The following is a 14,454-nucleotide window of genomic DNA, read 5'->3' as shown; positions in this document are numbered from 1 at the left end:
GAAGTCTGGGGTTCAAATCCTGTGCCATTCGGTGAGGGACACAGAGGAAAGCCCGTGTTCCTGAGCTCAGTCTGTCAGGCTGTGAAATCGGCCCTTAAGGGATGCTGACCCCAGGAGCAGCGCCTTTCTGTGTTGGGGTCCCCGGAGGCTAGGAGCCCTAGACTGCTCCTGTGGGAAGGTCGCTTTCGGGGTCCCTGGCTGCCCGCTGCCCGCGGAGTGTAGAGGAACCTCTGGAGGGGGCGGTTCTCTGGATCCAGAAAGCCCGGAGCCGCCCAGGAATTTTGGCTCCGGCTGTAAGCATTTCCTCCAGGCCAGCGCGGCGCGATCCCGGGGAGGGTGGCTGTGGGCAGACTCCGCGCTGCGCCCCGCGGTTCCGCACCATGCGGTCGCTGCTCTGCGCGCTGGCGGGGCTCGCCATGCTGCGCGCCTCAGGCGCCCTGGCCGGTGAGTGGGGCACCAGGGCGGGCGGAGGACCCAGGGACACCCCGGGATAGCGAGGTAGGTAGGAGCGAGGGATCCAGAGACAGAGACACGGGGAGAGATAGAGGGAGGGAGAAATGATGGTGAGAGACACCGAGGGACCGGAAAAGCAGAGATAAAGGACAGAGGAACAGAGATGAAGAAGAGGCTGAGACAGAAAAAGGCTTTGGAGATAAACACATGTGAACTAGGACAGCAAGAGAAGGGAGTTTGAGAAAAGCAAAGCAAGAAGTAAGGACTCTGGTGAAGAAGAACGGTAAGAAAGATTTGGGGGAGAGAGCGCGGCAACCGGATGCCAGGGAGGGCTGAGGGCTGAGTCGGGCTGGGCGGAGGTCCAGTCCACAGGGTGCGGCCGCCCTGGGGCCAGGGCATCCCAGAGGCCAGCGGAGGCGCCCAGCCAGGCTGTAGAGGGCATCGCGTTAAAAGCGGAGCCTGAAAGGGCCAGTGACCCAGGGCCAGCACCAACTTTGGGGAGACAGACAAGGGATCCCTAGGAAAAGGCACCGTTTCACCTGCCTGGTGGCCTGAGGGGTCTGTGGTGAGATGAGGTTGCCAGCCTCCAGGTTCCCAGAACTGTCCAAGGGCTATTGCTCATCCCAGTTCTACTGTGAGGAGGACGCTTGGGCTTCACTGTGCCAAGACAGACCTCCCACCAAGACCCAGGCCTCTTGCCCCTCAGGCCCTTGCCACAGTCAGGCAGAAGTGTCGGCAATAAGACCGAAGCTCGGATCATTTTTCCGAGATCCTCCACAGAGAGGAGGGAGCCAGCCCAGATTTGGAGGAGCATCTTTGGCGTGAATCTTTCAGAGGCTGGCTCAGGGAGTGACTAAAGGAGAGCCCAGGCAGGGGACGTACAGCCCTAGTTCTCAGACCATCAACCGCTCTGGCGTAGGGTTTCCATCTGTTACAGAGTGGCTGGCGTTCCATCCAGCACAGAGCTCTGTCCACAGAGCACCACCTCCCTTTAAAGCCCTTTCCTCCTTAGATCCTCTTTTCTCAGGTTGGCCTGGGCTGTGGAGCTGGGGACCTCTACTCAGCTTGTGTCTCCCCCAGGAAGGAGCTAGCCCTGCCCACAAACCACTTTCCTGGTCCCTTAAGCCATAAGCTATTTTAAAACACTACTTTTCAGCCAGGCATGTTGGCACACTCCGGAGACAAAGACAGGCAGATCTTTGTGAGTTTAAGACCAGTCTGGTCTACATGGTGAGTTCTGGGCTAGCCAGGGCTACACAGTGAGACCTTATTTTTTTTAAAAAAAGGAAAAAACAAAAAACCCACAATGGGCTGGAGAGATGGCTCAGTGGTTAAGAGCACTGGCTGTTCTTGCAGAAGACCCAGGTTCGAATCCCAGCACCCACAAGGAAGGCAGCTAACAACTGCCTATAGCTCCAGTTCCAGGGGATCTGACACCTTCTTCTTACCTTTTCGGGTATTGCACAGTGCTGGTGCGTCTACACACATGCAGGCAATGCACACATAGACATAAAATAAAAATAAACCTTCCAGGGGATCTGACACCTTCTTCTTACCTTTTCGGGTATTGCACAGTGCCGGTGCGTCTACACACATGCAGGCAATACACACATAGACATAAAATAAAAATAAACAAAAACAAGCAAAAACTCACATTGTTAATTCCTTTCTAATTATGTGTGTTCGGTGTGACAGATTAAGAGAAAATATAAATGTACTAGTGTAATTCCACATGTTTTCACTTATAACCATTCAGATTTCAGATAATATCCATTGCTGTCTTTAACTTTCTAAAGCTATTTTTATTTGACACATTAATTTTACATATTTATGGCGTACAGATGTTCCTTAACTTTTTAAAAAGATTTATTTTTATTTTATGTGTTTTGCCTGCATGTATGCAAGTGTACCACATGCATGCAGTGTCTGAGGGGGCCAGAAGAGGACATCAGATCTCCTGGAACTGGAGTTACAGGTGATTGTGAGCTGCCAGATGAGTGCTGGGAACCAAATCCTGGTTCCTAAGCAAGAGCAGTAAATGTTTTTAATGGCTGAGCATCTCCCCAAATCCCTTAACTTCTACTGTGAAAATATTTAGATACAAAAATAGAATTCAAAATAATCCCATACAAAATAGATTACGATAATGTGATTATACTATAGTTATTCATTCATGACCAATCTCATTTCTTTTATAATTATACCTCTGCTGTCATCCCTGGATTAGTTTAAAAGGAACTCCAAGCACTGTATACATTTAAGCTTTTTAAATTATTTGATAGTTTCATACACATGTATAATGAATTTTAGCTAATACCCATTCTCCTTTCTCATCTCCCTCTTTCCTGCTGGAACCCTTCCTCTCAACAAGAAACCCCCTACCGTCATGTCTTGTGTGTGTGTGTGTGTGTGTGTGTGTGTGTGGGTGGGTGGGTGTGTGTGTCTCATTGAGTTTGGAGTTTCTTGCATGAGAATGGGTGGGACCAAGCATCATATATTTAATCTATAAACAGAACTGCAAGGCCATTATCATTCCCAAAGAATGAGTAATTCCTGGCCATCAAGCCTTCAGCAGTGTTCAATGTCCTGGTATTATGTGATTTTTTACATTTCTTTTGTTTGATTCAAGTAACGTTATATATGTTGCATTTGGTTGACATGTTGGTGTCTCTTGAAATGTATAATCCCACCTCTGTCTCTGTCTCTGACTCTCTTTCTCCTCTCTCTCTCTCTCTCTCTCTCTCTCTCTCTCTCTCCCCCTTCCCTCTCTCCTTTTTTTAAAAAAATAAGTTATGGAGAAGACTTGTCCTGAAAAGTTTTGCATGTTCAGATCCTGCTAATTGCATGACCATGATGTCATTTAGTGTTCCTCTACCCTGGATCCACTATGCATTGATGGTTCTACCTAGAACCTTGGTCTAATTCCAGGTAGGTTTTTTTTTTTTCAGCAAAAATACTTTCTAGATAGTCATTATTACTTTTTAATCTATTTCTTTTAAGACAGGATCTCATGTAGCGTAGGCTAGTATTGAACTCATATGTAGCAAAGGATGACCTTGAATTTATGATTCTCCTGCCTCCATCTTCCAAGTGCTGGGATTACAGATGTATACCACCACATCTGGCTTTATGCTGTGCTATGGATCAAACCTGGGATCCCATGCATGCTACACAGTATTCTACCAACCGAACTGCATCCCCAGCCCATCTTTATTATTTTAACTGAATTTATTTGATTAGTGCTAATGTTGGACTTTTGCTTTGAAGGCATAATGGGTATTTCTACAGGTTCTTGTAAACTTTGTTAGAGTTTTCTCATGTTGATCTATAAAAGCTCTATATTGAGGGAAGCAACCTAGTTTGTGTTGCCTATAGATATCTTTTTAAAGGCCTCAGGTGAGTTCCGTTTTTTGCTGTCGGAGGGATCCTAAGTGTCTCCCCTCTGAAACTAGTGCAACTGGGGCTGGAGAGATGGCTCAGTGGTTAAGAGTACTGAATGCTCTTGCAGAGGACCCACGTTCGATTCCCAGCACCCACATGGCAGCTACGAACTGTCCTTAACTCCAGTTCCAAGGGACTCCAAAGCCCTCTTCTGATCTCTGTGGCACTGCACGACACATGTATTGCATTCACACACATGCAGGCAATACACTCATACACATAAAATGAAAATAATAAAATAGTTTTAAAAATCTTTTAAAAAAGAAACCAGTGCACCCATTCTCACCCAAGCCTCTGATTCCTGTGGGGAAACTGTCCCTATCTATTTACCATTTCAGGACCCCATAGACAGCAGTTTTCCTCTGGGATTCTGCTGTTGCTTAGGGTGAAAGAGGAAGATGCTGGGGGACTGAGGTAAGGATCATAGCATTCCTTCCAACAAAAAGGAAATGGTGGGGACCAAACCAAGAAGGGAGGAAGGGAAAGAGGGAGGGAGATATGCCTGACATCTGTCCAGCCCCTCATTTTACAGAGGGGACACTGGGAGCCCCAAGGTAGAAGAATCTTACCTTATATAGCCACACCACAACAAGGGCACAGTATAAACAGTGTCAGGAGGTTGGATTCAGATCCTGTCATCACCATCTTCCTGATGTGTAATCTTGAGTATGTCCCTCAATTTCTTTGATCTTGTAAAAAAAAAAAACTGTTTTGTTTTGCTTTTTGAGATAATCTTGCTATTGTAGCCCAGGCTTACCTAGCACATGCAGTCCTCCTGCCTTAGCCACTACACAGTGTGTAAAAAAGAAAATTCTCTTTTTCTTAAGGTGGAGGAGTATAAGAGTGCTGACCTCAAGTCAGTTGTGGTAGATCATACCTTTTATCCCAGCACTTAGGAGTCTGGGGGGGGGGGGGAAGAAGGGAGGAAGGAAGGAAGAAGGAAGGAAGGGAGGGAGGGAGGGAGGGAGGGAGGAACAGTGACTCCAAGATAGAGATAAAGAGCTGATGCAAATGCACATATGCATTCCCCAAAACCTTGGCCTGATAAAAGATCAGAAATCAACAGGAGTTTAGAACACCGAGTACAGTTATGCCCATTCTAAAAGCAAAGAAAGCCAGGATCCAGCAAATGGGACTGGCTTGCAGCAGGTTGGGGCTGAGATCCTTATTGACCCAAGACCCTTTCCTTGGGTATCCCTTGGAGGTTAGCAACCTCTGACTTCCTGTATAGGTTTAGTGCTAGAGTGATGCCCCTCTATGCTGAGACCTGACCTGTGAGCACTAGCTTCCATATGAAGAGGCGCAGCCCAGGGCGCTCCCTGACCAACCCACTCCCTTTCCTTGAGCCTGTGCCAACTCACCTGTCAATGTCCTTATGTGGCATTTGCATGTAACCCAGGTATCTTCATGCACAGGCTTAACATGACAACCCTGGGAAGGAGACAGGGCAGGACAGACAGATTCCTTACACGTGAGGAAGTTGAGTGAAAGGCAGACGGAGCACACAGAAAGTCCTGGCATGGGACCACACCTCTGAGTTCCAACTACATGTTCCTGGGTGGGTTTTGAGACATCAGCATCCCTGGGTTTGGGGAGTGTTAGTTTATTACAATTAGTGGTTAAAAAAATAAAAACAGCTGGGCATGGTGGAGCACGCCTTTAATGCCAGCACTCAGGAGGCAGAGGCAGGCGGATCTCTGGGAGTTCAAGGCCAGCCTGGTTTACATAGTGAGTTCCAGGACAGCTGGGGCTACAGGGAGACCCTGTCTCAAAAAGATGAAAAAAAAAAACCAAACAACGGGGGCTGGAGAGATGACTCAGCAGTTAAGAGCACTGACCCAGGTTCAGTTCCCAGCATCCGCATGGCAGCTCACAACCATTTATAACTCCAGTTCCGGGGACCTGACATCTCTCCTGATCTCTGCTGGCATTACATGACACACATGCAGGCAATACAATCATATACATAAAAATAATAAATTAAAAAGTTTTTAAACACAGTATAGCTGGACAGAATTTGGGTTCCTGTCTAGGCTCAGGAGCTGAGCTGCCTACCTGCCTGCCCATCAGCCAGTCTAGTTCTGAATGGATACTTCAGAGAGAAACAAGCATGGTGTGGTGACAGGCATTCTCTGTTACAACAGCTCAACTTGTGTCCTAAGTAAAATAACTCAACCCCAAAGGGAAAGTGGAAGAAGTGGTAAATTCCCAGTGATCCACGAGGCTCAAATGCACATCTGGGAAAAAAACCAGAGAACAAGGGAGGGAGATAGAACACGTCCCTCCCTCAGCAAAACAGAACGAGAGAAAAAAAGTTTCTTGGAATCCTGGCTCTCTTAAAGGGTTCTGGGATCCCTCTGTTTCAGCTCCAACCGTTCCATATAATGCAGTCTTCATAAAACCCTTTAAAAGTAATGTTCCGTTTCCTGTTAAGAAAAATCAAAACCCACTGGTCGTTTTGATTGTATCACAACTATTTATACAAAGACTGGATGTGGTAACATTTATTATTGTATTATATCCAGTATGGTGAAATATCATTAACCCGAAGTGACCATTGTTGCCGGTAAAAATGGAATATGGCTTTGATGATTACTGTAGGCACCTTCCTCACTGTGTGAGTCCCACCTATTTTAGGCCTCCCAGGAAGGCCTGTGAGTGGGCGGAGCCATACAGAGGACAGACTGGTGGCCAAGCCTCTTTAGACCAGCGCCTGTCCTGGTCTCTGGGCACCCCCAATGCAGGATGCTGCTCCATCCATGGCCACAATCCAAACACATCAGGCTTCAAGCAGGAGCCACACCAGAGAAAACAACCTGGTACCCAAGGAAATTCATTTCCAACTGTCAGGGCAGGGAGGGCAGAGGAAGAAAGGATGGAAGGGAAGCCACAGCCTTGGCTCCTTGGCTTTTCAAGGTCCTGCATAATAGCACAATCCTGGATGAGCTTTCTGACACCGTGTGTGTGTATGTGTGTGTGTGTGTGTGTGTGTGTGTGTGTGACAGAGACAGAGAAAGACAGAGAATCAGAGACAGAGAGAAAGGAAGGTGCCCAGCTTTGGCCTTGCCTGAGTTTTCTGCTCCCAAATCGACTTGTCCCTTATTTACCCCAGTTCTGTCCTTGACAGCAGATTTTGAGGCCTCTAGCAGGTTCTACAGTCAGACAAGCATGAGCTACCTCTGGGAGGCAGAGCCTCAGGCTAACCCCACCCTGCCTGATAGAGGAGGGTGCAGAGGCCAAGATGTTTCTGACAGACCCAACAATTAATTGGTAGATGGTGCAGGCAAAGGATCTTTAGAGTGTTTACAAGCCAAGCTATGCTGAGGCCCTCCACAGGGAAGAAGCAGGTCACACAGGACAGTTGTTAGGGCTGGGCTCCAGGCTTTTCAGATGAGTCCCTTGGAGGTCTGAATGAGCTCATGGACAGTTGTGAAGTAGTGCTCAGAGCACAGCTCTCTGCAGATGTGAGGGATTAGTGCTGAGGGTTAGGAGTGACCTCAGCCCAGCCTCTTCCCTGGAGTGATTGTGGAGCCAAGTTAGACCTCATCGCAGACAGTAGAAACAGTGTCTGGGGCCAGTGGAGAGATGTGTGTTGTTCAAGACACCCACATCTGCCCAGCTTCCACTCAGCAAAGGCAGGTGATGTTCATAGAGCCACCTGCCTGAAGGCCCCTGGGCAGGTCCAACAGAGAAGGTATGTGTACAGGCTCCCACCTAGGCAGAGTCCTCCTCCCAGGACAGCCACCCTGGAGTGAAAACGGCTCTTCCCGCCTCCTTCAGGTCTCTCCAGGATGAGCCCCCAGCTTCAGCTGAAACAAAATGTGGGGTCCCTTTACCAGGGCCAGTCGGGACCCCTGCTGTACAGGCTCCCACCTAGGCAGAGTCCTCCTCCCAGGACAGCCACCCTGGAGTAAAACGGCTCTTCCCGCCTCCTTCAGGTCTCTCCAGGCTGAGCCCCCAGCTTCAGCTGAAACAAAATGTGGGGTCCCTTTACCAGGGCCAGTCGGGACCCCTGCTGCTGTGTCTCAAAGGCCACCTCAGATAGTGGCCCAGAATGGAGCACAGCCCTCCACTGGGGAGGCCTCCTGGACTAGAGATCTCTCCCTTGTCCTCACCACTTTACATCTGTGCATTCAGCCCATCATGGCTCCTGCTTTTTGCTAGCCATTCCATCAGACGACTGGGTTTTATTACGGAAAGTTTAAAACTACATACACAAAAGTAGAGGGAATAGCTGAACGCATTCCCGGAAGGCCCCTGGGCAGGTCCGACAGAGAAGGTATGTGTACAGGCTCCCACCTAGGCAGAGTCCTCCTCCCAGGACAGCCACCCTGGAGTAAAACGGCTCTTCCCGCCTCCTTCAGGTCTCTCCAGGCTGAGCCCCCAGCTTCAGCTGAAACAAAATGTGGGGTCCCTTCACCAGGGCCAGTCGGGACCCCTGCTGCTGTGTCTCAAAGGCCACCTCAGATAGTGGCCCAGAATGGAGCACAGCCCTCCACTGGGGAGGCCTCCTGGACTAGAGATCTCTCCCTTGTCCTCACCACTTTACAGCTGTGCATTCAGCCCATCATGGCTCCTGCTTTTTGCTAGCCATTCCATCAGACAACTGGGTTTTATTACGGAAAGTTTAAAACTATATACACAAAAGTAGAGGGAATAGCTGAACGCATTCCCACAGTTGTTCTTGCAGAGGAGCCAGATTCGGTTCCCAGCACCCACATGGTGGCTAACAACCATCTGTAGCTCCAGTTCCTGGGATCCAAGACCCTCTTCTTCCTCAGTGGGCATTGCATGCATGGGGTACTTATATACATGTAGGCAAAACATTCATACACATAAAATAAAAATAAAATAATAAAAACCTTAAAGCCCACCCCTAGTGACATACTTTCTCCAGGAAGGCTCTGCTTTGCCACCAGCTGGCAGCCAAGTATTCAAATACATGGGCTTATGGGAGACATTTTACATCCAAACCACAACAGCACTATAACCTCCTCCTCCTGCCTTCCGCAAATCAGCAGCAGCACTACTTCTTTTGAAGAGGGCATTGTAAGTTCAGTGAAGGGAAATCATATTCTTCTTCACAGAAGGTTCTATCAGTTTGAAGTAGCGACTTAAAAAGAGAGAAGGTTTATTTTGGCTCATGATTCAGAAGTCCATGTGGATTTTTTACATAACAAAGTACAAAAAGTTCCTTGACACACTTTAAAATTCTACATTGCTGTTAACTTTTAAGAAACGACCACTTGGGGCTGGAAAGATGGCTCAGTGGTAAAGAGCACCAGTTGTTCTTGCAGAGGAGCCAGATTCGGTTCCCAGCACCCACATGGTGGCTAACAACCATCTGTAGCTCCAGTTCCTGGGATCCAAGACCCTCTTCTTCCTCAGTGGGCATTGCATGCATGGTGTACTTACATACTTGTAGGCAAAACATTCATACACATAAAATAAAAATAAAATAATAAAAACCTTAAAGCCCACCCCTAGTGACATACTTTCTCCAGGAAGGCTCTGCTTTGCCACCAGCTGGCAGCCAAGTATTCAAATATATGGGCTTATGGGAGACATTTTACATTCAAACCACAACAGCACTATAACCTCCTCCTCCTGCCTTCTGCAAATCAGCAGCAGCACTACTTCTTTTGAAGAGGGCGTTGTAAGTTCAGTGACGGGAAATCATATTCTTCTTCACAGAAGGTTCTATCAGTTAGCTTGCCATCGCTATAAGGAAATGTTTGAAGTAGCGACTTAAAAAGAGAGAAGGTTTATTTTGGCTCATGATTCAGAAGTCCATGATCAACTGGCCCCCACTGCTTTGGGCCACTGGTGCAGTAACACATCACAGAGGAAGAAAAGTCACTCACTTCATCAGCCAGGAAGCAAAAAACAGGAAGAGAATGGGGTCCCACAATTCCCTCTGAGGGCACACCCCAAAGACCTCCCACCAGGCCCCACCTCTGAACAGCCTAGTCATCTCTCAGTAGCACCCTTCTCCCTCTGGGATCCAAGCCTTTAGCATGTGGGCCTTCAGAGTACACACACTCCAGATCCAAACTGTAGCAATGACTGCTGTCACTGGCTTGTGTGGTGTCCAGCTAGCTACAGGGCCTACCTAAAGGGCACAGTTCCATAGGAGGCCCTCAGTTCTGACCCCCATCCAGTTGTACACTGAAGAACTGCTTCTCAGATTTTTCGTAAAGCTCTCCTTACCTCTTTGGTGTAGATATTCTTGCTTTGACTAACATTTAATGACTGGCTTTTCATATTTTTAAATTTATTTTTATTTTATGTGTCTGAGTGTCTTGCCTGCATGTAAGTATACCTGTGCTGTACAATGCCCACAGAGGCCAGAAGAGGGTATCAGATCCCCTAGAACTGGAGTTAAGGATGGTTGTTAGCCACCATGTGGGGGCTGGTAATCAAATTCACAGCCTCTGCAAGAACAGCCAGCGCTCTTAACCACTGAGCTATCTCTTCAACTTTCTTAATGGCTGTTTTTAACAACCCATTCAGAATTCTTGAGAATTTGGTAAGAGGTTCTTCTCCCTGTATGAATCTTCAGCAGATGATGTTGCTCTTACTTGAGACCCTCGGGTGGGAACTCATTGACTTTTCATCCTCTAAAAGTTTACCTTCAAGGCTAGGGAGGTGACTCAGTCAGTAAAGTACCTTCCCACATATGAGGACCTGAGATTGGAGCCTCAGCACCCACATAAAAGCTGGACACGGGGGCTGTAACTCCTGTGCTGGGGCAGGAGGAGGAGCAGAGACAGGTGGATCCCTGGTACTCATTGTCCAACCGGCCTAGCAGAGGCAGTAAGTCCCAAATTCATGAGAGACCCTGCCTCAAAAACTAAGGTGGAGATCATCTGAGGAAATCACCCGAAGTGGACCTCTGGCCTCCCCACATATGTGCATGCACACTTGCACACACATGTGCACACATACAAATATGTACTGGCATAAAGCACACAAGTTTAGCTTCCCATCTTTGCTGCATTTTCTCTTTCCTTCGTCCTGATCCCCTTTGTCCTTCAGGGCCTCCTGTCTCTGCAGGAAGTACATTCCTTCAGTTCTCCTGCCTTCTTCCTGTCCCTCAGGCTGAAAAGTAAACTAGACTGATTCTCCAAAGCTTAAGAAAACACGAAGAAGGATGACAGCACACCCTTCTCTGGGCCTGGCAAGCTGATCGCCCTTCCTTCCTCCTTTCATATCAACATTCCTGAAAAAGTTTGTCAGGATCCAAGTTTCCAGTCCCTGACTTTGCCTTCCCTTGCCATCCCCCTCCAGCACCTGCCTGGCCTCTTTGGCCTTTTCTGCCACTTTAGGCCCTGTGGAGCTTGTCACCCTCTCTAGAACTTAAGCCATTCCTTATCTTCTCTTCACCCCTGGAACAGCCCCTGCTTCCTGGGGGTCAGCCTTTTCCAAGGGCCCAGCCAACTCTGGTGCCTTAGAGCCACCAACTGCAGCCCAAACTCAGAATCAGGGCTCTGACTTCTTGTGACAGAGTTGGTGGGGGCAGGAAGAGCCTGAGGGTAAGGGGGCGGTATGAGTCAAGAGCTGCGTAGGTTGAATCTCTGGTCTGCTCACTAGCAGTACGACTTTGGATGGACATGGTGTTAGGGTCCGTGACTCCGTGGGTCTCTTCTGGAGAACAAATGCAAGAGTACGGAGATGCAAAAATCAAGCAGAGTTTTACTAAACCAGCTAGCTGGGGCCGACCGTCCTTCCAAGACATGCAGGTCTGGTGAGAGCGATCGACCCTGAGACAATGAAAAATACTCTCTTGGAGCTATAAACACAGATTCCTCAGTAAGAGCAGCAAGGAAACCATCGTAGGTGGAGAGGGATAATTTGGAAAGCTCTGATGCAGCATTCATCTCCAGGACCTTGAGGAAACGCTCAGGGAATGTATGGAGATTATATCCCAAGAACAGGCCTGGAAAGAGTAGAATATTAAATAGGAGCAAGCAGGTAATTATAGATGCAGTTCACCCAGGTTCGCTTGCTAGAAAACTGTGTCTTGAAGGGGATTTTCTAACACAGAGATGTTTGGAAGATGGAAAGTTTGGTTCATGCCGTGGATGCTCATGGTAGACTCAAGTTGTTTTGATTTTATGTTTCTTTCTAAAGAAGGGTATATAAAAAAAAATCTAAGTGCATTTCCCAGAAATCACATACCTGAGTCTGGAGTCAAAGGAAAGGAGTGTTAGGGTCCTTGACTCGGTGGGTCTCTTCTGGAGAACAAATGCACGAGTGTGGAGATGCAAAAATCAAGCAGAGTTTTATTAAACCAGCTAGATGGGGCCGACTGTCCTTCCAAGACATACAGGTCTGGTTAGAGCAATTGTCCCTGAGGCAATTTTAGGTAAAGATTATATAGGCTCCCACAACCATTACACAAGAGCCCGCGTTTATACAGCCAATAGTTTCAAAGCAAGCATTTCACAAACCAATAACTTTAAAACAAGAAAAATGTTACAGCTCCCTTCAGGTGTCTCAATTGGGGAGAGATGATTGGTATGTGCCTGGTATGACTCTTTCTTTTTATCTTGTGTAAGCAGACATGACATGACACAGAACAGGTCAGGCTCTGGGGGTTGTAGCACTTTGCCTCTATCTCCGGATGCCTGTGTCTCCAGTTGAGTTAATTGGTTACAAGCAGTAAATTTAAACAAGTAAGTTCAAGCAGTAAATTCAGGCAAGCAGTATATTCAAACAAACAGTAAATTCCTCTTTCCCCAACAATGGCCTTTCTCCCCTCTGTGGATCAGTTTCCTGGTAGGTAAACTGAGGACACTGCAGCTTTTTCAGCACCTTCTCAGCACACCACACGGTGCATGCCTCAGAATAACTGGTTCCAGGTGTCGATGTAGCTCACTTCCTTCCCTCACCTCCACCTGCTGCTGTCATTTCATCACTTCTGTGGATCACAGCCTCGGCTGCCAACCTCCAAACTCACAGCCTTCCACTGCATTATCTGTGTCTGAAATTCAAAATACTCCCTCCAAACAGACATTACAACTGGTTCATTGAACCTGGGGTTAAAGCCTTATCTTTGCCTTTCTCCCCAAATCCCTGTGCAATCCAATCCCTCCACTCACCTGGTTCTTTGTAGTCATTCCAACTCCCAGGAGGGCTTGTCTGAGAAGGACCTGCTTCTCTTTATGTGGCAAAACTTTTCCTTTCTTGGCTTTACCCAGCCCAGGCACTGCCTCCTCAGTGAAGCTTGCCTAGGTCTAGAGGTGACCTTGGCCACAGAGGCAAGGTTAGGGTGGTGGCCACAGCACAGTGGCTCCTGTTTGTATGTCCTCTACCTGTTTTCAGTGCCCATCTCATTTAAGTTTTACAGGACTCTCTAGTGTCACAGGAAACCAATCGCCCCCCCCCAGTGACAAAACTTGTTTTCCCTGCAGCTGCTGAACCCCCCAGTTCCTCCCGAGGAGACCTCTCTTGGAGCCCAGGCTGCAACAGGCATGTGGCTGTCCAAAGCCGTCTAGATGCCATGGAAGAGGTATCAAGGGTGTGGGAGGAAGGAACCATGAAGCTTTGGAACCATCTGCCAGGCTGGTGGCTTTGTGGGGTGCAGATGAAGGTCAGGAGATCCAGGCCAGTCCTGTTCCCCAGCTACCATGTGAAATATCCCTTGCCCCCTCTGAGCTGTCCAGCTGACCCGTTCCTTATACACCCTGCCTCCCAGGGATTGTTGCTTGCATCAATCCTGAGGTTTTCCCATTAGGAAGGTGGACATTCAATCACCAAATTTTGTGATGCAGCTGTGAATCGTGACATGGGGTTCATAAATCTGTGAACCACACATGTGCATGAACCATAGGCATAAACGGAGGTCAGAGGACAACTTGCAGGAGTTGGTGCCTTCCCTCCAGCATGTGGGTCCCTGGGATCAAACTCAGATTATCAGGTTTGATGGCAAGTGCCTTTCCCGACAACTTGCAGGAGTTGGTGCCTTCCCTCCAGCATGTGGGTCCCTGGGATCCCTGTGCCTTTCCCCACAGAGCCATCTCACAGCCTGCTCACTTCTGCCCCTCCCCCATACAAATAAATAATAAATGTTAAAAAAAATGGCAGGTGGCTCCTGAGGTTGACTTATGGTTGCCACATGCTATCCCGTAAACATGTATACACACACACAAATTAAATTTTAACACAAGGTCTTACTCTGTAGCCCAAGCTGGCCCAGAACTTGTGGTGACCCTCTGTTTCAGCCTCCTCACTGCTGGACTTATGGATGTGAACAACCAAAATAATTTAATTTTTAAACGTTTTTTTTGGTCTTTTTGAGACAGAGTCTCCCTGTAGCCCCAGCTGGCCTGGCACTCACTATGTAGACCAGGCTGGCCTTGGACTCACAGAGATCCACCCGCCTCTGCCTCCCAAGTGCTGGGATTAAAGGTGTATGTCACCCCAGCCGCCCTTTTGTTTTGTTTAGACAGGGTCTTGCTGTATAGCACAGTCTGTCTTGGAACTATCATTTCGCCCCAGACTTCTGAGTGGTAGGATTATAGTTGTATCCCACCATGCCTGACCAAACTCATAAAT

The 14,454-nt window shown here is 48.0% G+C and overlaps 1 protein-coding gene across 1 annotated transcript in view; it reads left to right on the top strand.

The window, feature by feature from the left end:
• Positions 1-289: 289 nt before the first annotated feature.
• The window catches only part of Plac9 (placenta associated 9), a 17,868-nt gene continuing 3,703 nt past the window's right edge, over positions 290-14,454 (top strand). Inside the window, exons 1-2 of the mRNA XM_008849847.3 lie at positions 290-444; positions 13,311-13,408. Coding sequence (XP_008848069.1) covers positions 381-444; positions 13,311-13,408 — 162 coding nt within the window. The 5' untranslated portion in view covers positions 290-380. The remainder of the gene's footprint in view (positions 445-13,310; positions 13,409-14,454) is intronic.

This window comes from Nannospalax galili, unplaced genomic scaffold (genome assembly GCF_000622305.1).
Source record: "Nannospalax galili isolate Female #2095 unplaced genomic scaffold, S.galili_v1.0 scaffold83, whole genome shotgun sequence".
NCBI classification, from domain to species: domain Eukaryota; kingdom Metazoa; phylum Chordata; class Mammalia; order Rodentia; family Spalacidae; genus Nannospalax; species Nannospalax galili.
The sequence above is the reverse complement of the archived record's forward strand: the minus strand, read 5'-3'. Positions and strand labels throughout refer to the sequence as shown.